General features: G+C 35.3%; 2 protein-coding genes across 2 annotated transcripts; one reads left to right on the top strand and one right to left on the bottom strand.

The window, feature by feature from the left end:
• Positions 1 to 2,705: 2,705 nt before the first annotated feature.
• On the top strand, positions 2,706 to 4,993 carry LOC141592164 (beta-amyrin 6-beta-monooxygenase-like). Its single transcript, XM_074412759.1, has 3 exons — positions 2,706 to 3,651; positions 3,750 to 3,934; positions 4,220 to 4,993. Exons 1-3 carry the CDS (start codon positions 2,736 to 2,738, stop codon positions 4,517 to 4,519), a joined length of 1,401 nt encoding a protein of 466 aa, XP_074268860.1. The 5' UTR covers positions 2,706 to 2,735; the 3' UTR covers positions 4,520 to 4,993.
• A 1,460-nt stretch (positions 4,994 to 6,453) lies between these two features.
• LOC141592165 (large ribosomal subunit protein uL11) lies at positions 6,454 to 7,293 on the bottom strand. The gene has a single exon (XM_074412760.1). The coding sequence runs from the start codon at positions 7,134 to 7,136 to the stop codon at positions 6,633 to 6,635; it is 504 nt and encodes a 167-aa protein (XP_074268861.1). The 5' UTR covers positions 7,137 to 7,293; the 3' UTR covers positions 6,454 to 6,632.
• Between the last annotated feature and the right edge of the window lie 16,584 nt (positions 7,294 to 23,877).

Here is a 23,877-nt window from a genome sequence, read left to right as displayed (position 1 = left end):
TGTTAAAAACAAAGCATATTTAGTTGTTAAATTAATATAGGCAACATTACCATAATATCAGCCGCATGCATAAAATACTATGAAATTAAGGTAAAATAAATATTACTCCACATATAAAATTTTAAATTTCTATGAAATTATCAAAATTAATAAAGCAACATTACCATAATATAAAACTGATGAGATGCTTAAATTTTATCATAACTTATAACCATTCAAGTTGTTCTGAAGAGGATGATTTGAAGTCAAAATGCTAATTCAAGAGCATTTGTGTGTAACTATGAAGAGACGATTGGGCAATTAAAGAACATTGTTGGGGGCAGAACTCTGAAGAGCTAAGTTTTGTAGCTATTAAATGGGTTGCTCTATAATGCTAAGTTTAAGGGGTAATGAGCAGAATTTGTTATTGGGTCATTCTTTACAATATGTATTGAACCCACCAGTATTATAGAGATTACGAGTATTTTTTACGGGTAAGCAGCAAGCATATAAGAACACAAATATTAGAGATATATGTCAAATGGGTTGGTCTATACTTAGGTCTCGAGTCCGATCATACAAGTCAATTCGTATACGGGTTGGGTTACACATATAACGGGACCGATCAAGGACTTCATAGGTGTAAGAAATGGTAGATGAACATTTATGTTAACAATTTTAAAATGGGATTTTTTATTTAATATTTTTATATGAGACATATCTCTTTTAATTAGTACGGAGTAATTTATTATATAAAATAAGATCTTATAATTTTCAGAAATATCTTCTCAGAATAATAAGAAATACAACTGAATACATACCCGTGCAATATCTGTTTATTTGCCTAATTGATACATAATAAGAAATATTTATTAATAAAACATTTATACCGATCTAAATACATACCCGTGCAAAATTTGCACGGGTTTAAAACTAGTTACTTTTATGCTATCAACTTGAGAACGAACCCTCGATTGCAATTCAACATTGTAATGTTAAAAGGTAGATGTTAGTCTAATTAATATGTAAAATGTTGTAATGGGATTTAAAGGAAGACAAAAAAAAGGTAAACATTTATTCTCGATCTTTCTTTTGGTTTCCACGTTATGATTACGATAAGTAGTAGTGCAAATAATCCACTCTTCCTATTATTATTAACTAGCTCGAGGGTATCCTGGAAACTTTCCATTATGATTTAATGCTATGATCTTTGGCCATTTGCTCAAACATAGTATACCCGACTCTTTTGTATCTCCTATATTGATCAAATGATCAATCAAATTGTGCTTCTTCTCCAAAACTTTAGAATTAAACAAATTCATTCGAGTATCCAATTAACTTGTACTTAGCTCTCGGAAAGGGGAAAAAACACTTTTAATTAAACAAAGCTTTAAAAAGTAGTTAAAATTATAAACATTCATTATATGTTTATATCTTAATTATAATCAAATAAGATTTATAAAATTATTATAATATTCTTAATCTTTTTTAATGATTGTCTGGTAAGCGCTTATGAAGTGGGTAAGATGTAAAATTCATCAATAACCCACTACCCATAGACCATAACAGGTACAATTTTTTTTAATGATTGTCTGGTAAGCGCTTATGAAGTGGGTAAGATGTAAAATTCATCTGTAACCCACTACCCATAGACCATAACAGGTACAATTGTACCCGTACTCGCCCCACCACCCGCCAAATCTCTACATGTCCAACAATTTTCTTTGAGATTAGACATGGCAATAACCAATCCGACCCGATTGACCCGACCCGAAAAGGTTGATGCGAGACAAGAAATTGACCCGAATGACAACCCTCAACTTTGACCCGAAACTCGAATTGACCCGACTCGGCCCGAAAATGACCTGAACTTTGTTGACCCTGAATTGTCACGATCCGAAACCACCCGACCCAAAAACAACCCGACAAACCACAACTCTAATTTAACAAAAAAAGGCTTAAAATGACTATCTAAAAGCACATTTAATATTGTTAATGTTAAAAATAAAGAATTAATCATCAAAACTGAAATAAAAATAGGTAATAATACTAAACGTATTTTTTTATGTCTTAATCGTTGACCGAAAATGACCCGAACCCAAAATAATCTGACCCGCTCAAAATGACCCGGCCAACATACCCGAAAACACCTAAAATAACCCGATAATATGAGAGACTTACACTTACCCGACTCAACCCAACAAAGTGACCCGTTTTGCCACGTCTCTCGAGATAATGCTAGCAACATGACATTATTAAAGACGTTAGAAATTAAAATAAAAGGACATTTGCAACGAAGTAGTAGTAGAAGTTTCATGATTCCATTTCCCCGTCGTTTTCCTTTCGCATGGAAATTGCTAATATAAAAAGGAAGAAAACCTCAAATTAAAAAAAATAATGCTGAGTGATGTGATAAAGAAAGAATCGATAATTTTTTATAACGAACCAAAATTTATTCTACAATTGAGTTATGATCCGTGATTGTAGAAAACTGATCGAATTGATGTACCAGTTAGGATTTGACTGCGGTTTTTGTATGTTTTGCTTTTTCAAGTCAACAATATACAAAAGTAAATTTTCAGAAAATGGTACTTTTTTGAGAATTACGTGAAGTAAGTAACTTGGAATTTTACGAAAATAAGTTGCGTTTGATACTCCGTGGTGGAGCTAGGGGACGGAAATTTCAAAGATTTTAGTTAAAATTTCCAAGGTAGTTGCTACGGAGTACAACATTATTTATCAGCCGTCAAACAGTAATGGCTTTGTTCATTTCCTTGTGGCTCATACTTGCTGCTATATTTCTCTTTGGCAAATTGATTGTGTCTAGATTCAAATCCTCCAACATCAAAACAAAACTTCCTCCGGGTAATACAGGATGGCCAATAATCGGAGAAAGCATAGCTTTCGCATCCAACCCTGGAAAATTCATACTTGATAGAATGACCAAACACTCCTCAGAAATTTTCAAGACATCTATAGCAGGAGAACCCATGGCAGTTCTCTGTGGCCCTGCTGGTAACAAGTTCCTTTTCTCGAGCGACGACAAATTGATGAAACCTTGGTGGCCGAAATCTGTATCCAAAGCCTTGCTCTTCGAGTCGTGTTACCCTTCACCATTGACAGAAGATAATTCATTTCTTAAATTAGATTCTATCATCCATTATGTCCCTATCATAGATTCCACCACCAAAGACCATTTGAATACCAATTGGATTCCTTACAATGAAGTCAAAGTACATACCCTAGCAAAATTGTTCACGTTTGACTTATCATGTAGGCTATTCATCAACAGTTCTAAGGACCAATTGAACACTTTAGCTAAACCATTCTTCGATGTGGCGAAAGGGATTATTTCCGCACCTGTGAATTTTCCTGGGACGCCTTTTAATGGTGCTGTAAAAGGGGGCGCGATTATCAAGAAAAACATTGTAGAAATCATTAGGCAATTAAAGATGGAGATAGCGAGAAGAGGAGATAATTCGGAAAGTCTGGATATCTTGAGTAAACTGCTTTTGGCTTCTGATAAGAATGGTAAATTTTACAGCGACGAGGACATAGCTAACAAGATCATTGGTTACTTGCTTGCTAGTTTTTATACAACTAGTAACGCACTTACCTTTGTTTTGAGCCACCTTGCAGATCATCCTCATGTTTATGACAAAGTCTTCAAAGGTAGTTCTTCAATACTAGTCTTATGCTGAAATCTGAATTAATCCTTGATTTAACTGCATTACTGCTCAATTTATCGAACGAATATTATTTATCATCAGAGCAGGTAGAGATTGCGAAGACGAAAGCAGGGGAATTGTTGAATTGGGCGGATATACAGAGAATGAAGTACACTTGGGATGTGGTTTGTGAATCAATGAGAGTAATGCCACCTGCCCACGGAGGTTTTAAGGAGGTTCTTTCAGATTTCAGTTTGGCAGGCTTCAATGTTCCAAAAGGCTGGAAGGTAATGTATCGCCAAACTGATCCCTTTTTTTGTTCTTTTTTTGGTGTTTAATCCGCAATCCAAATATATGAGCGAGGTCGAAATGTATGGTCAGAAACATCCTCCCTTTCGAGTCTAAATACTGCACTTTCCCATCCAGTACTCCTGTTAATTACTGCATTCACTGTATTTTCTTTTATGAAACAGTCATGTGAATATCCAAAAAACTTTGCTCAAAGAACAGTGGCATTAAAATGAGATTGTCTTACCAACTTTCTAATTTTTGGTGTATTTGATATTGATCAGGCGATGTGGACAGTTCATTCAACAAACAATAACCCTAACTACTTCCCTAATCCTGAGAAATTTGACCCAACGAGATTTGAAGGAAAAGGATCCCCACCCTTCACATTTGTACCGTTTGGAGGAGGTCCTAGGATGTGTGCCGGTCAAGAGTATGCTCGGATCGAGATACTAGCGTTTGTGCACAATGTAGTGACAAGGTTCAAGTTAAAGAAGGTGAATCCAAATGAGAAGGTTATGTATAACCCGGATCCAATTCCAATACAAGGTTTACTTATTTACCTTCAACCTCACAGCGGTTAAAAGGGTCAAAGGGTTATGTCTGTTTTGTGTCATAACAAAGCAAAATTTTAGCAAGACCGGTCTCAAGTATGTTAATAAGTGAATATGGTGGTTATCAGACTCCATCACATCCCATCTATGTACTCTTTTTTTACGTACCACCATTAATCCTCCTCAATTTCTACAAATACGGAGCGTGCATCATACTTTACCCAAGTATATTTCTAATATACGATAATAGGACCAACGCTTTTAATACTACGTATCAAACTAATTCTAGCGTCTACATGAATATATACTGAACAGTTATTTAAAATTCTAGTGCTGAGATTTACTGCATTAGACAGGCGCTACTACTAAAATCTGTTTCTTGAGATTGCTAAGCAGGATCTGTATCATATCGCTAAAACAAAATACGGCTGTTATCTCCTGTACAACAAAGCATATAGGTTTTGGTTTGAACGACAACCAACATATGAAATACAATGCCAACAGTGATTCCATGTCAATGGCTTGAAGCTCAAAGCATTGCCAATGGCTTGGAACCATTTAGTTATTAATATTTAGGAACCAGGGAACAGAAGAAGAAATGACGCGACTCTCCCAACCTGGTACACCCTATTAACATTAGGCGAGTTCCAAACATTGCAGACAACCAAGCTGCATAGCAACTGCGTTCTGACACCAGGGTATTAAAATTGCGGAATAGAAACAAGGCTGATAACATTGGCTTTTAATTCTGCACTAGCTTACCGAATTTTAAGCACATAAGTGGGAGTTCTTATTTCTACCCGAGTAAGGCACTCTAAACACATACATAAAGACAATCATAGGAACCTAGACCACCCAGCTTTGCTCCAAGCTACTCATCAATGTTCTTTTCACAATGTTAAACCTAGTTTAGATTGAGGATAAATTTTACATGGTTAGGGAATGATAGTGAAAAGAAGGTAAAAAAGGTGGTGAAACAAAGAGCAAGGGCTAGCAAGAACTATTACTTCCGTATATGGGTAATGCATGCGAAGTATGACAGTTTTAAGAACAACCCCTCTTACAGTGACACTAACTATAAAAAAAATCATATTATCGTCCTGCAGGAGTATACAGTGCCTGACACTCACATCATCCATGACAATCACCACACCATTGAGGGCTTAAATTCTACATAATAGCCGGGTATCAAAACAAAACCGTTACAAGGTACACAACCGACAGACAAGATACCGCACATCTCTAAATATAACACAAAACCGAAAGAAACCATGAAACATAAACCTGCAAACTAATAGATTCATAGCATCTACAGCGTTTCCTTAACTCATCACTTACGAAGCCTCCAAATACTCATCAAATGCCTAAACTAATCAATACCAGCAATTAACCTCAAACATCAGAAACAGTAATCATCTCAGTTAACCTCCTGTATCTCATCCATCAACACCACAAATCTTAAAATTCGTTCCAATTATCCAAACTCAATCAAACTACTTACAGTGAAATTATCTACAAATATCTTATTACCATGCCTGCAAGACTATACAGCGACTGACCCTCACATACATGACAATCCTCATCATCAACCCTAAAATTCTAGTATAGAAGCTAAGCATCATAATGCAACCAGACAAGATACAGCATATCTAAATATAGCACAATACCAAAAAGAACCATAATAATAAGCCCAGCAAACTAATAGATTTATAGCATCTACAGCAATTCATCAGCATTCCCTAAATCACAATAACCGACTCCTAAAATGTCAGTATCTAATATCAGCAATTCTCAAACAACAGAAACGTCTTAAACACAGATAAATGCATTTTCTGAGTTCATAACAAAGATATTAACCAACGCATCTTAATCTCAGAAGCCCAACACCATCGCAACATCAACATATCACAATAACAATACAACAACACCAAAATAAAATGCAACACAAACTTAAAACAACGCAATAATCCGAAGGATGGTAAGATAAGATAGCATTTCGAAACATGATGTTCTCGAAGACAAAAATCCGAAACGCATACAAGTCGTCCATAATCCGATTCGACAACAAAAACAAAAAAAACATGGTAAAACCTGGTAAGATATTCAGAAAACAACTAATTAATCAAAACAACTTATGATTAAATTAATTATCATCAGGAATCTCAACATCACCATCTTGGATCTCCTCCTGCAAGTCCTTCGGGTCCTTCCCATCAACAGTGCACCCCACAGACACACATGTACCCAGAATCTCCTTCACGGTACCCTTCAATTCCTTAGCCATAGACCTACTACGCATAACCTTAGCAATCTCAATAACATCATCAAGAGAGATATTACCAGTATGTTTGATGTTCTTTGTCTTCTTCCTGTCACGCTCAGGTTCCTTAAGAGCCTTGATGACAAGAGCAGCAGCAGATGGGACGACGGTAACCTTCGCTTGCCTGTTTTGAACGGTAAGCTTGACGGTGACACGAAGACCCTTCCAGTCCTTAGCGGTTTCCTTTGCGATGTCTTCTCCGATCTTCTTTGGGGAGAGACCGAGTGGTCCGATTTTGGGTGCGAGAGATGAAGCTGCACCGACTTCGCCTCCTGTTACTCGGACGTATACGTCCACTACTTGAGATGGGTCGAACTTTGGCGGCATTTTTTTAGGGTTTTGATGGAAATGAAGGGAGAGAAAGGAAGGATGAGTGTTTGTGTGCGGCGAAGAAGAGTGGGGGTTTGTGAGGAAGATGTGGGTTTATAAGGTTAGGGTTTTGTGAAAATGGCGGATCACTTCTGTTTGTTAGATGTTAGATGTGGGTTGGGCTTTTTGTTATGACTATTCTTGAAGGGTTTATAAGGTCATAGGGCTTCTGTTTTACTCGAGTCATTTAGAGTATTTAACAACTCAATCAAGCTCGGTTTAAAATCGTTTTATTCTGTGATGCAAGACGGGTTTACAAGAATAATCAACAAATACTTTATAGTTTATTAAGCTTTATTTGGTAAATTAGGTGAAAACTTAAAAATTTATTCAGAAATTATCTGAAAAGAAAGCAAAAAAAACTAAGAAGTTGATAAAATAATTGATATTATTAAAAATTATTTGATGAACCAGTTGAAAAGGTAGTTGGTATCTAATAAATTGACATAAACAGACATGATTTTATTATGTAAGAAAACATCTATGTAATTCATGACATAAGATGTTATTAGTCTTACTCATTTTATGGTCATTAGTAAGAGATGTTTCTTTTGTAAATAATGAACATGTTACAATTCAAAAACATATGTTTCATATTAATTTGCTAATAAACATAAAGGGTTACACATCAAAAAGTAAGTTTCACTCTTAATTAAACCTTGATGGAAGGTTAATATTATGTTGTATTTTATGAAATTTGGTCCTCTCTCTACCTATAAATAGTAACCTTTATCCATCACAAAGATTATCACAAAAAATATTACAAACACACACATTAAAGGTTTATAGGCAAAGGGAGAGAACCCTCATTTCTCAACTAAGGATTTATTATTCAACAAAGCTTATTAAGTTATTATCATCATGTTTGTAATATTACGGATTTTCTTAAGTTGAATACTCGACCGAGTAGAGCCTACTCGGCCGAGTAGTGCTAATGGTGTAGTCTGTTTTGGTTCTGCCGAGGAATACTCGGCTGAGTATGAAGAATACTCGACCGAGTAGAGGATACTCGGCCAAGTATACACTTTACTCGACCGAGTATCCGGTCTGGCGAGTATTAATTCAGCGGTTTGATGCGGGAGTGTTTAGGGTTATTTTATATTCAAAGTCAGTTTCTAAAACGTCATTTCAACCCTAATCATTTTACGATCACTCTAATCACTCCCTAATCATTCTTTAATCTCTTTGTGTGTGCAATTGTCGTACTCCTTGTGTGTAATCTCTCATCCTATTGTTGGTAAGTTTCATTCCTCATGTCATTTATGTTTTTAGGGTTATTGTATATATGGAATTTGGGGAATAGGGGGGAATTGTGCGATGTGTAATTGTGCTATATGGTTATTGTATAGGAGAAGACTTCATAGAGGAGCCTTTCTAATTGTTCGGTTTAAAATCTTCTTTGTTGATTGCTAAGGTAGAGTTTCCCTACTCAGTTTACTGTTCATTGATTTAAGACTTGATTGTATTGTGATTGTCGTTATCTGCTGATCATCGGTGTACGGATGTTGTGGTGATGGTGTTGGTGTAGTTGTGTTGTGGTGTTGTGACAGCTGTGAGGCTGGGTATGTTGTGTTTGTGGTGGAGTCACTTGCGGGAGTGGCTTCACACCCTAGTTCGCCCTCCGTGGAACCCGTCACGGGAGGGGGTGTGCACATTAAGGGACATGGATTGTTAGTCGCTCGTTGCTGAGCTGGACTAGGTGGGATGAGCTGCGGTCACCCACTGGCGGCGAGGATTACCTGTTGCGATGGGTAATCTGGTAGGACTACACACTGCTGTGTGAGATCGGGAGACTGGGGGTGCAGGATGATCAGCTGGTTACCTTATTTGTTTGTCTTATATTGATTGAGTAATATTGATCCCGTTGTTGTTTGTGTAATCTGTTGTGATCCATTCGGGGATGGTGAGCAGGCTTGATAGGTATTGCTATTGGTGAGCTTGGGGCAGTCATGGGAGAGTTGTCATCACCAGTCGTAGCATCACAGTCGAGTCTTAGTTATGATTTCATAGTTGTTAGACATTGGATTTATTTATTGAATCAGTTTTGGATTTAGTTTGATGTAAACTTTTCCACTTTATGGTATTTTAATAAATGTGCTCAGTTCAGACGCTTTTGATATATACTAACCTTGGGCAACCGAGATGGTAACACACTTTCATGGTAGGGTGGTCCTAGTAAGGCACCTTGGTATGAGGGGGTGTTACAATGTTGTCCGGAAGTTTGTTCTAATATGATTAAAATAAAATTACATTTGTGATAATCATGTAATTCAAGATCTTAGGGTTCATGTTATGACTTATATATTTAACATGTGGTATCAGAGCATTGTTTAGAATGCATGATTATCCATTAAAAGGATATACATATATTGATTTAGTATGAATAATAAATCCATTATTAACTCTATTTTGTTAACATATAATTATTTAAATTCCGCAATTTTAAGTTTGAAAACGATTTTATTATTGTTACATTAATAATAATTAAAATGATATTAGCTAGATTATAATGTTATCACTAACATTTTAATAATGTCGACTATTAGTAATGTTCAATCCATTTTATTATTATCGTTGTTTATGTCGTGATAAATATTATTTTATGTTTTTGTAATTTTTTAACATTAACATTTATAAATAATATGTTTACTTTAACAATATTTTTTTATGACATTAAAATAATGTACTTTTAATGTATTAGTATGTTATACGACATAACTATATATTTTATACAAAGAAATGGTAAATGTAACATATTAACCTACATTCTTTTCTCATCTTACGCGAATAATAAGTATTGGTCAAATGCAAGAATACATATTATTTGTCCACAGACAAATAGAATTTATATATAGTTGAGTAATAATTAAGAAAAATTATTCTATTATAATTATGTTTTTTATGATAACCGTTAAACTGTATCAAGTCTATACGCAATATTAGGTGACTACCCACAGAAGAACCTAAAATTATATAATTTGATTGTATGTATTGTTTTATGACTAAATTGTTGTATCCCGTTTGCAGTTAATGTATCGTCAACTCTTAATTCATATGTTACGTCTATAATCAAACTTAATGGAACTAACTACTCAGAATGAAAAGAGCAAGTTGAATTTTCCTTAGAAGTACTCGAACTGGATAAGGCTCTGATTACGGATAAGCCTGCACCATTAACTGATAAGAGTATTGTTGAAGAAAATAAACTCCACCTTGATTGGGATCGTTCTAACAAGACTTAGCATGATGTTTATGCGAATGGTAATTGATACGAACATCAAGACATCCCTACCTAAAACTGAGAGTGCAAAAGAATACTTGCAAGCCATTGAAGATCGGTTTAAGACTGCAGACAAATCCCTTGCTGGGAAACTTATGGCGGATCTTGTAACCATGAAGTTTGATGGTTCTCGCACAATGAGTGCTCATGTCATTGAAATGATAAATCTTGCGGCCAAACTTAAGAATTTGGGATTGACTATGGATGATGCATTTCTAGTTCAATTTATCTTAACTAGCTTACCTTCTCATTATGAACCTTTCAAAATTCATTACAACACTATTACGGAAAGGTAGAGTCTAAATGAATTAACTAATAAATTGGTTCAAGAGGAGTCTAGGCAAGGCTGACAAGACATTAAAGTTGTTCATTTCGTTCAAGGAGTTGGGAAAAAGAGTAATTCATCCCGTAAGAGAGCAACACCTAAATCTGATGATGTTAATCAACCATTAAAGAAGAAAAAGAAAGATGATGTTTGCAAATTCTGCAAGAAATCTGGACATTTCCAGGCGGATTATGCTAAACGTAAAGCATGGTTTGAAAAGAAGGGTAACCCAATGGGTTTCGTAAGTTATTTCGAATCAAATCTTACTAATGTATCTTCTTCTACTTGGTGGATTGACACCGATGCTAATGTTCATGTTTCGAATTCTATGCAGGGATTCATTACGATCCAAACCACAAATTCAAGTGAGAATTTTATTTTTATGGGAAATAAAGACAAAGCTCCAGTTAAATCTGTTGGAACTTTTCGTCTAATTTTAGATAGCGGTTACCAGTTACACTTATGTAAAACTCTTTATGTTCCGTCTATTTCTCGTACTTTAATTTCTGTAAGTGCACTTGATAAGTTTGGATATTCATTTGAAATAGGCAATAAAATTTCAGTTTGTTTGAAAATTCTAACCTTATTGGTTGTGGAATATTAATAGATGGATTTTATAAACTTCATCTTAAACATATTGAAGCTGAAATTTGTCTCACCTTGCATAATAAAGAAACAAAACGTAAGTCATCCAAAAATGACTCTTACTTCGTGTGGCATAAAAGACTAGGTCATATATCTAGCGAAAGAATAAAACGTTTAGTAAAAGATGGTGTTCTACCGGACATTAATTTGATTGACATTACAGTTTGTGTTGATTGTATTAAAGGAAAAACAACGAAAAATACAAAGAAAGCATCCACAAGAAGTACTCAACTTCTTGAAATTATACATACAGATATTTGTGTACCATTTGATGTTTCAACTTTCGGAGGAGAAAAATATTTCATTACTTTTATCGATGATTATTCACGTTATTGTTATCTTTATCTATTGCATGAAAAATCTCAATCTGTGGATGCTGTACAAGCATACATTACAGCGTAATGAAATACAATTAAAAAAGAAAGTGAAAATCATTAGATCTGATAGAGGTGGTGAATTTATGGAAGGTATGACGAAACAGGACAACATCCTGGACCTTTTGTCTAAACTTCTCCAAAAGCTTGGAATTGTTGCTCAATACACAACGCCTGGTTCGCCATGGCAAAACAGTTGTAGCTGAAAGGCGAAATCGTACATATATGGAAATGGTTAGATCCATGATGAGTCATGCTAACTTGCCTATATCGTTATGGATGGATGCGTTACGAACAGCTGTTTATATCTTAAATAGAGTTCCAAGTAAGTTCGTTCCAAAGACGCCATTTGAACTTTGGAAAGAGTGGAAACCTAGTTTAAGACATCTCCAAATATGGGGTTGCCCAGCTGAAGCTAGAATTTACCATCCACATGAAAAGAAATTGGATTTAAAGACAATCAGTGGTCACTTTATTGGTTACCCTGAAAAATCCAAAGGATATAGGTTTTATTGTCCTAACCATAGTACGAGAATTGTTGAAACTGGTAACGCCAGATTCTATGAGAATGGTGAAATCAGTGGGAGTACTAAACAACAAGAAGTGATCATTCAAGAAATACGGGTACCAATCCCTATACCCTTAATTTCGAATGATATTGGAAATCCTCCTATTGTTGAACCCATTCACAATAATGAGGAAAACCAAATAAATGACCATCAACTTCATAATGAGACTTCACCAATCATAATAATGATGAAGCACCACAAGAACCGCCGTTAAGAAGATCTCGACGACAACGGAGATCGGCTATTCCTGATGATTATGAGCTTTATCTAATAGAATCTCAAGGGACTCGGGACCCGATTTCTTATTCACAAGCCATTAAGGATGTTAATTCTTATAAATGGATTGATGCCATGAAAGATGAATTAAAATCTATGGAAAGTAATCAAGTATGGGAAATCGTTCAATTGCCTTCGGGCCATAAAGTCGTCGGATGTAAATGGGTCTTTAAGACCAAACATGACTCCAACGGAAAAATTGAACGATATAAAGCTCGACTTGTTTTCAAAGGTTTTAATCAGAAAGAAGGCATTGACTATAATGAGACTTTTGCTCCTGTTTCAATAAAAGATTCTCTAAGAATTATCATGGCATTAGTAGCTCATTATGATTTAGAATTACATCAAATGGATGTAAAAATCGTCTTTTTAAATGGAGACTTAGAAGAAGAAGTCTACATGCGTCAACCTGAAGACTTCATAATTGAAGGTCAGGAAGACAAGGTCTGCAAACTTAAGAAATCAATATATGGATTGAAACAAGTTTCAAGGCAATGGTATTTAAAGTTTCATGAAACCATAACTGCTTTCGGTTTCACTGAAAACGTTGTTGACCCTTGCATTTATCTCAAGTTCAGTGGGAGTAAGTTCATATTTTTGGTTTTGTATGTTGATGACATTTTATTAGCCAGTAGCGACCTTGGTTTATTACATAAAACTAAGGATTATCTCTCTACAAACTTTGAAATGAAAGATATGGGATAGGCTTCTTATGTGATAGGAATAGAAATATTCCGTGATAGATCACAATAAATTTTAGGATTGTCTCAGAAAGCATATATTGACAAAGTACTTGAGATATTTGGCATGACGACTTGTTCCTCTAGTCCTGTGCCACTGCATAAAGGAGACAAACTTGTTCTTGAGCAGTGCCCAAAGACTCCTATGGAACGAGACGAAATGGCAAAGTATCCTTATGCATCTCTTGTGGGGAGTTTGATGTATGCACAGGTCTGTACTAGACCTGATATCAGCCATGCTGTTGGCATGTTGGGTAGATTTCAAAGTAACCCAGGAATTGCTCATTGGAAAGCTGCAAAGAAAGTACTACGATGTTTAAAGGGAACAAGAAACTACATGCTCACCTATAGAAAATCAAGTCATCCTCGGTGATTTGGTTATTCCGATTCGAGATCTTCTTGGATGTCCCGACACTAGGATTTGCACTCTTGGCTATGTGTATCTCTTATGTGGGGGTGCAATATCATGGAGAAGTCAAAAATACGAGTTGCTTTTCGGATCCACCATGATGGCTGAATATGTGGCATGTTATGAGGCTTCAATTCAAGGAACATGGTTGCGTAATTTTGTCTCACAGTTTGGTGCTTTAAGTTTTATCTCTAAGCCACTACTTATCTACTGTGACAATGAAGCTGCAACATTTTTCTCAAAGCATAACAGGATAACCAAAGGTTCAAAACACATGGACCTCAAATACCTATTACTAAAGCAAGATGTTAAACTAAAGAAAATTGTCGTCGAATCAATAAGTACAGATTTATAAGTGGCAGACATATTTACGAAAGGACTACCTGCACCAACTTTTCAGAAACACACTGAGAGTATGGGTCTTACAGATAGTTCCTAATTTTTTCATATTATGCCATTTGATTTCTATTTATGCACGACAATTATTGAGCTCTATATAACGTTTACATCTACCTTTTCTGTTTTCTAATGTGTACACCTCAAGTATTAGATGAATAAAACAGAATAAGTCTTTTATATAAGACATTATGTGACTATTACGATACTCTTACTTATGGTCTAGATATAAAAGTTATTAATGTAGTAGTACATGTAAGTAAGCATGTTGCAAAATAACATGTACACGCCATGACTCCCATTGATCGTTAGATTATCCAAGACACTTATGATAACCAATTAAGAAATTTTAGCATATCATGCACGCCTTATGATTTTAATATGAAAATACTAAAGTATCTTCCTAATGACCAAGTGGGACACTGTAAGAAAACATCTATGTAATTCATGACATAAGATGTTATTAGTCTTACTCATTTTATGGTCATTAGTAAGAGATGTTTCTTTTGTAAATAATGAACACGTTACAATTCAAAAACATATGTTTCATATTAATTTGCTAATAAACATAAAGGGTTACACATCAAAGAGTAAGTTTCGCTCTTAATTAAACCTTGATGGAAGGTTAATATTATGTTGTATGTTAGGAAATTTGGTCCTCTCTCTACCTATAAATAGTGACCTTTATCCATCACAAAGATTATCACAAAAATATTACAAACACACACAGATTAAAGGTTTATAGGCAAAGGGAGAGAAACCTCATTTCTCAACTAAGGGTTTATTATTCAACAAAGCTTATTATCATCATGTTGTCCAGAGGTTTGTTCTAATATGATTAAAATAAAATTACCTTTGTGATAATCATGTAATTCAAGATCTTAGGGTTCATGTTATGACTTATATATTTAACATATTATTGTTGTAACAATTGAAGGGATAAAAAAAAGTTATAACTAACTTATTTCTCACTAACTACTCTAAGTAGCTTTTTATTACAACTAGCAAATAAGCTACTTGTCAGACATCTATAAAAATGATTTGTCAGGAAAATAAAATGGATGTGAATATTTTCTGAGTTTAGGCCATGTTTTTTTGGTCTTAATTTCAGCTCATTTCAATTCAGTTTCGTTCATCTCACCTCTTCACAAATTATCTCTTACTTAATTCAGCTCCATTAAGTTCAGTTCAGTTAAAGCTTTTTTCAGTCGAAAAAAATAGCGCCTTAGTTTATTCATACTTCATTCAATAATTTTTATGTATTTACGATATGAGGATGTCTATATATATTGAGTGCATTCCTTAATCTCCCAGGCAATTACAGCCATGACTCATTAATAAGACAAAAATGTATAACGACTAATATATTACCATTACACTAATTTTGTTGTGCATCAGCTGGTGGTCCTATGTTTCTGGACTTTTTGATTTGTACTACCCTGGATGCACCTTATGTCGGTCAGAGCTTGTAGCATATTTATCCTTGTAGCATTCCTTGCAATTACAACATTTCCTACCTCATTCTCCATATTTGCAGTAATGTGTATCTTCCATATCCCCTCCTTAAGTTGGAGTTGGGTGATTGACCTAAGATCAACCCTAACTTGGCACAGAGAAAGAAATGTTGATTTTCACTAAGCGTCTTGGTCATTACATCTGCAAGCTGAAAGGAGGATTTAACATGCTTAGTTTGACCTTACTTGAACAGGGTTTGAATAAAACTTGATTGCACAATATTATGACAATCCAATTTCAGGTGTTTAGTTCTTTTATATAACACTGGATTTTCTACTTGTTGCCACAATGAAGATGGATAAACAATTGAACATCACGATCAGATAGTAATCATGCAAGCCACGCAGTTCACTTGTTGTTTGTGATATACTTATGTACTGAGACTCTGCTGAGAACTTTGAGATAAACTTTTGTTTCTTGGTCTTTTAAGATATTAAAGAATCCCCAAAGAAGACACAAAACCATGTCAAGGTTATGCTACTAAAGGTATATGACACCCAATCTGCATCATAATACCCTCTGAGGAGGTACTCTAATTTTGATGAATCGAATAGGCTCATATGTCATATATATCCACGGTTTCTTTTAAGTATATGAGAACACGCAAAGCATCTAGAAAATGAGGTTTTTTTTTGCTCACATATGAATTGACTTAATTGTTGAACAACATAAGATAGGTCGGGTCATGTTAAATTAAGATATAGTAATCTTTCAATTATTTTATTGTATTTTTCAGGATTGTCAAGAATCTCATCCTAGTCAGTGGCTAATTTTAAACCTTTTGGTTATGGAAACTTGGCCGACTTGCAATGTAGCATTCTTGTATCAGCGAGGATGTCATGTATATATTTTCTCTTATTGAGAAGTACCTCTTCTTCATTTTTGGTGACTTCTAATCCCAAAAAGTATTTCATATATCCAAGATATTTTATGGTATAAGTTTCATTTAATGCATTATTAGTCCTCTTCATTTGCACTTTATTTTCTTCTATGATGATCAAATCATCCACGTAAACAAAAACTATGGTAATTAGACCTGCCACCTTATGAGTGAACAAGGAATAGTCATGTTTTGGCTGAACAATCCCAAGTTGCGAAGGAATTTGGTTAACTCCACATTTCACTGCCTTGAGACTTGTTTTAGACTATAGATTGACGTTTTTAGTCTACAGATTAACTTGATCCCTGTCCTTAGCGCATAACTTTCTTATCCAGTCATGTAGACCTCTTCCTCTCGAAACCCATGAAGAAAGGCATTTTATATCCAATTTGTTAGGGGTTTTTGGTACAAATAATATAAAGATGCAAAGACACAATATTTTGTTATGGACTTAACCACAACCCAACTTGTATTATTATTATTCTTAAATCTTAACAATAATACAATTTCAAACCTCAAACACTTAGCTACTAGCCAAGATTTCCAACTATGTTTAACTCGGGATATTAAGCATACACTCACTTACTTATCCAACATGACTAGTGACCCTTATTTATATAAGGTCCTAAGTCCTAACTTATCTAGTAACATAAGGAGTCTTAACACTTGCTAACATAACTCCTAATATTTACACTTGGTAACATAAACATCTAATATGTAAATATTAGTAACTTAACCAAACATAAATCTATACAAATAAAGACTCTATATGTTATTATCATAATAATGTTGGGGTTACAATTCCCAACAAACCTCCCCTTAAGCCCAACATTACTTTGGACTTGTCAATCATTGAGCGGAGCGACCAAACCTTTACTTGGAAGCACCTCCCCTTCACTTGAGAGTACCTCCCCTTGAACTAACCCATCTTCAACAAATCTTCCATCAAATGTGAATAAGTTAGTTTTACCTATTCTACCTTTGAGAATCACCTTACCCTTTTTAGTGACCTCCAAAACACCACTCTTAACATGAATAGTACAACCCTTAGAATCTAATCTACCTAATGAGATTAAATTTCTACTAATGCTTGGTATATATCTAACATCACCAAACCTTCTAACTTAGCCATCATGAAGTCTCACCTTAACTTCACCAATCCCTTCAATCTTTGCCATATCACCATTTGGCAAACTAACCATCTTTCCTTCACATTCTTCATAAGAAGAAAACCAATCTTTTCTCCCACATATATGATAGGAAGTTCCCGAATCTAATACCCAACTCTCACTAGGTTCCTTTTCACCATGAACCATTAAGAGCTCACCATCTCCAACTTCTGCCATGGCTGCAACCCCACTAGCACGAGTCTTTTTCAACTCTTTTAAATCTTCTTTTGCTTTAGGACATACAGTTTGTATATGGCCTAATTCATCGCAGTAGAAGCACTTGATATTAGGATTGTGCTTTTTCCAACCGCCCTTCTTCTTGCCGCGATATTCACTCACAAAAGCTCCTCCATCACTTGAAGAGCCACCACCTCCTTGCTTCATCAACTTTTCGGACTCTAGTAAAACTACAACGGTCTCATCTAAGGCCAATGTTGTCTTCTCCACAAGTAAACTAGTGATAACCGTGTTATACTTTTTGGGAAGAGAAGCCAACAACATTATTGCCTTATCTTCTTCTTTGAATGTCTCATCCAAACTCGCCAATTGGGTGATCAAGCCATTAAACTTGTTTAGACGATCCCTCAAATCTCCGTCATCTACCATCTCGAGCTCGAAAAGATCTTTCTTCAAAAATAGTTTTTTAGCCAAGGACTTCGCATTTTAAATGCTACATAACTTGGTCCACAACTCCTTAGGATTTGTCTCCTCTAACACACTATACTTGATTTCGGGCGCAAGGGCTAACCAGATTGTACTAACCGTGCGCAACTTCATATCCTCCCATTTGAGAACTTGAACATCATCGGGCCTTTTATCTTCAAGAGTCGCATACAACCCGTGTTGTATGAGAACATCCTTGATCATGCTTTGCCACAACGAGAAATTGTTCTTGCCATTGAACAACTCCATCTCAATCTTTGTACCAAAACTTTTCTCCATCGAGCCGTAGCTCTGATACCACTTGTTGGGGTTTTTGGTACAAATAATATAAAGATGCAAAAGACACAATATTTTGTTATGGACTTAACAACATTATAATACTTGTATTATTATTCTTAAATCTTAACAATAATACAATTTCAAACCTCAAACACTTAGTTACTAACCAAGATTTCCAACTATGTTTAACTCGGGATATTAAGCATACACTCACTTACTTATCCAACATGACTAGTGACCCTTATTTATATAAGGTCCTAAGTCCTAACTTATCTAGTAACATAAAGAGTCTTAACTGTGACACCCCCATAATCCAAGTGCCTTACCAGGACCACTCAGGTATAAAGCTGTCACCATCTCGGTTTCCAGAGGCAATGATAATCAAAAGACAATAAAGAAACAACGTTTAAATAGTATGAAGTTTAAGTGAGTAAATACAATCCAAAACCAACTGCCAAAATACGGTTTACATGATCTCAAAACAACCGTCTAAAAACTATCAAAACTACAGCGGAAGACTCTATCATCTAGTGGCGACACATCCCAGCTACCCCCATGTATCTCGACTCATACCTGCTCAACAACTGCTCACCATCCTCGAATGGATCACCACAGGTTTTAAAACAATTAAACGGGGCAGTACTAATCACACAATTTACACAACTCAATAAAACAACACACAACACAGCTCAATCGTCACAGATAAACCCCGAACTCCATCACCAACTCCACAATACTGACTACACACTAAAGTGTGTAGCCCTGCCAGAGTACCCATCGCAACAGGTTACTCCTCGCCGATGGGGGACCGCGGCCGTTCCCACCTAAGCCCCACTCATCTCCGTCGAGCGATAAACCCAAATCTATTAATGTGCACATCCCTTCGGTGGCGGGTTCCACAGAAGGCGAATCATGGGCGTGAAGCCACTCCCGCAAGTGACTCCACTCAGCCAGGGACGCACCCCGAAGAACACAGACAGATACAATCAATCACAACTACTAATCAGCAATCAAACCCAACAACTGTCACAATACTCGTACGATAAAACTCAACAATCACAAAGCACAACCAACACATCATGTGACTAATATTGAGTAGGGAAACCCTACCTGGAATGCAACACAATCAGACGATCTCAACAGCTGTTATCAAAAAGCCTCCTCTACGAATCATCCTCCTAACATATGATCACATAATTACTAACAATCATAAAAACTAACAAAAACCCCCAATCCCCCAAATTAGGGTTTAAACAAACTTAAAATATTATAAAATCGGTACGTAGATCTTACCCTCGACGCAAGGATCACAAGAATGTAAAGGATGTGAATTCCGACCTCTCTAGCTCCGGGATTTGTCAATAATGCGAAAGATGCGAAGAACGTAGTTTGAAATCTCTTTTGAGGTAATTAGGTTTAATAAAAGTGTTTAATGATGATGACGGAAAGTTATATATACCTATTCGCATTATTAACAAAACCCGACAAAATATTACCCGTAAACCGAGCCACTCGATCGAGTGCCCAACATACTCGATCGAGTACCAAAGCTACTCGATCGAGTACCCTGCAGACAGAAACTGTTTTAAAAACCAAAACACTCTTACTCGACAGAGTAAGGTCCACTCGATAGAGTACCCCGAGACTCATAAAACCGTAGTATTACATTAACACTTGCTAACATAACTCCTAATATTTACACTTGGTAACATAAACATCTAATATGTAAATATTAGTAACTTAACCAAACATAAATCTATACAAATAAAGACTCTATATGTTACTATCATAATAATGTAGGGGTTACAATTCCCAACACAATTGATACAATGCCCAAGCCTTGAAAATTTCTACACTCATGAGGGTTTTTATAATGGCAAACTTAGCCACAAAGGAGAAGGCGTGTTTGTGATCCTCCCCCCTTTATTTGGTTGTGTCCTTTGGCAACCAATCTTACTTTGAATCTCTCAACCTCTTCATTAAGTCTGAATTTGATCTTTTTGACCAACAACTTAGTCATTTTCTACGTGTGGTTTAACTTTATAGCTCTTAATTCATCCTCCATGACTTTTAGCCATCTTGGATCTTTATTAGCTCGCTAATATGTAGAAGCTAAGGTTCATTAATAGTGTTAACATTAGTTGCACTACTATCTTGGTTAATAGCAGTGTGCTCTTCTTGTGCAGGTTTTCTACTTGGCAATAACACATAATCTTGGAACTTATTTGGTACACTAATGATCTTGGTCATGACTCTACTTGTACTAATGTGTTTTTGTAAGGAATTTAATGGTATAGTAGTATTCTGAGTGTTAGCATTATCCTCATCACCATGCCTTTTTTGTCCTTTATACACAACCTTCATCCTCTTCTAAGTTGGTCAAAGGTATGATGTGGACATTGTTATTGTACTGTGAATTTCCATTGTGATAAGGAAAACTGTTTTCACTAAATGTAATAGCTCTACTTAGAAAACATCTGTGTTCCTTTAGATTGGAGACTTGGCATCTCCTTTAGGCATAAGAATACTCCAGTAAAATACATGTGTGAGATTTGAGATCAAATTTATCCGTTTTGGCCTCCGAGTTTCATATGTAAAGAATTCACATCCAATTATTATGAGATGTGAATAATCTGGTCGTTTCTCTATTAGTTTCTCAAAAGGAGTTTTCCAACCTATCACCACCCTTAACTGACCGCATCTTCAATTTATTAACATATTTAGTATGGTCCCTTTTTGTGTGCCCGACAAACACATCACCACCAGCCCCCGCCGCAGCAACCCTGAATTGGACAGAAGGGGCTACATGCGCTTGAGTCATCGCCTATATTACCTCACCCTCCACTTTTGAAACTTTCCTCTCCGATCTATGATGATGCTACCACCGAGGAGGAATTAAAAGGTAATTATGATCGATCACATGTTGCAGTACCTCCCACAACCCATCCGCGTTTACTTTCGCCTTAACACCAGCTTTGCATTGACATTGGGTAATTACCACGTTCCTCCCATTGCTAGTGTAGACTTCAGAGGCGATATTCAGATCACCTTTACTCCGGTTCATGTGTTCACCTTCACAAGAGCATTCAAAGTATATATCTCAATAAACGACCTATTTTTATATTTGGCCCTACGAGAAGTAGATTTCTTGATACTGAATCACACGAGTTGTGAATGATTCTTATACATGTTGTAAATGTGTCCTATTTTATAGTTTTCACTCCAAGTAAAAACCCTGAAAGGTCATTAACTATCACGAGTGTAACCTAATTAGACTATACACATTCATAGACATGCTTATTGAAGATCCCTCATATATTAGTAGCTAGTTCTTTCTGTAATGTGAATGATATTGACAATGAACTTTATATTATCAAGCAAATCTTAATATTCAAGCAAATCTTAATATTCAAGCAAATCTACGTTATGATAACCTAAGTAGGTGATATTGTTTTGTGGTAATCTTAATAATAATATTGCTTTAATTCTCATCGACATAGATGAGAAATACTATTTCATAAAATAGAAGAATACAAACCATTAATTGTCCACATCCTCGCAACTTCATCGTCATTTGCAATACTATTATCTAAAACTACATTATACATAACACCATTCTCGTTTTCACCGTCATGTTTTTGCTACTCTAAAACCGTGAAATTGAGAGCCTTATCCATCATATTTCTTTTTATTTGGTGGATGTTAAAGTGAGATTTTAAAAGAGATTTAGGATGTAAAATTAGATGTGAATAATGGTGGATGATGGTAAGGAGGAATGCTTTACACTGAATAATAGAGGTGATAAAGGGTGACGTGTTGAAATTCTAATGCAATGTGCATTTAATGAACTTGTGTAAAGCAAATGATTAAGAAAATAATAATAAAATAATGAACATAATACACTTAAGCACAACCCTACACGGCTACACACTTCCTTCCGTCAGCCAATTTGCATATCATTTGGTATGAGCTGATCCATTTCCTTTTCAATTGGTACGATCCGAGCTGTTTATGCTTGTGACAGATACGTCTTAAATAAGAATTTGTGGACCTGATAATTGAAAACTCTTTCAAATTTCGATTTACCAAATGAACTAAAGTACCCTTAATATATTAGGAAGTTTTTTTAAGGCTTTTTCCACAACATATTGGTATTTACAAACTAAAATCATTGGACTTCAGCTAACTCAACCGAACAAAATATGAGAACTTAATCCATATGGGAAAGATGAACTCCATTATGGCAACAAAATAGGATTTTTTTGGTCAAAAATTACCTTATATTTAGAGGTATTTGTAAAAAGACTACTTTATATTAATTTTGTTGCTTTTAACTACCTTTGTTTTCTTTATTTTTTGTCATTAACTATCTGAGCTGAAAATCTGTTGAGATTTGATCAGTTTAGTGACATTAACGTATCTCACATGACTTTGTTAACATCAGACAACAATTACCAACTAAGATCAAACTGTAATTTAACTTCAGACAAGCAAAAGTTATGTTTACATATGTCAATAACAACTACAAATATTTACTAAAGTATAGTCTAAGTACATATCGACTTCCTGAAATCGGACCTACGCAAGATTAAAGTAAGAAAAGACTCTTGTGAGATAAGTTAATGCCATAAAATTGACCAAATATGTCTAGAATCTCGGCGCAGGTAGTTATTAACCAAAAATAAAGAAAATAAAGGTAGTTAAAAACAAAAAAAATTAATATAAGATAGTATTTTTACAAATACCTTAAATATAAGGTAGTTTTTGACCAAAAATCCAACAAAACATGAAGGAATCGAAATCGTCTGAATTATAAATTTTCACATGAATTCAATTCATACACTACTAATCCCCCTGGCTTCGACAGCAGGTTTTTACATAATTGTTGATTACCTCCTCCCCAAATCAATTCAGTGAGCTAGCTCGTTACAGATGATTGCTGCCTTGTCTGACGGTCCTCTTCCTCCAACGTTTGTTTCACTTTTATATTTGATGTTTCGTTTTGCTTTTATGAAATTGAGAAACGAGAGAAGTATATTGAAAGGTTAAAACTTGATGATCTTATTCAACGCCGGATGAGTTACATATATACACAAACTAAATCTATAACTAATCCCTAAGAATATGCTAAAAGATATTACACGATATTACATTCCTTAACTAAATATTACATCCTTGC

The sequence above is a fragment of the Silene latifolia genome, chromosome 7, assembly GCF_048544455.1.
Source record: "Silene latifolia isolate original U9 population chromosome 7, ASM4854445v1, whole genome shotgun sequence".
NCBI classification, from domain to species: Eukaryota; Viridiplantae; Streptophyta; class Magnoliopsida; order Caryophyllales; family Caryophyllaceae; genus Silene; species Silene latifolia.
This window is presented reverse-complemented; position numbering and strand designations above follow the sequence as displayed.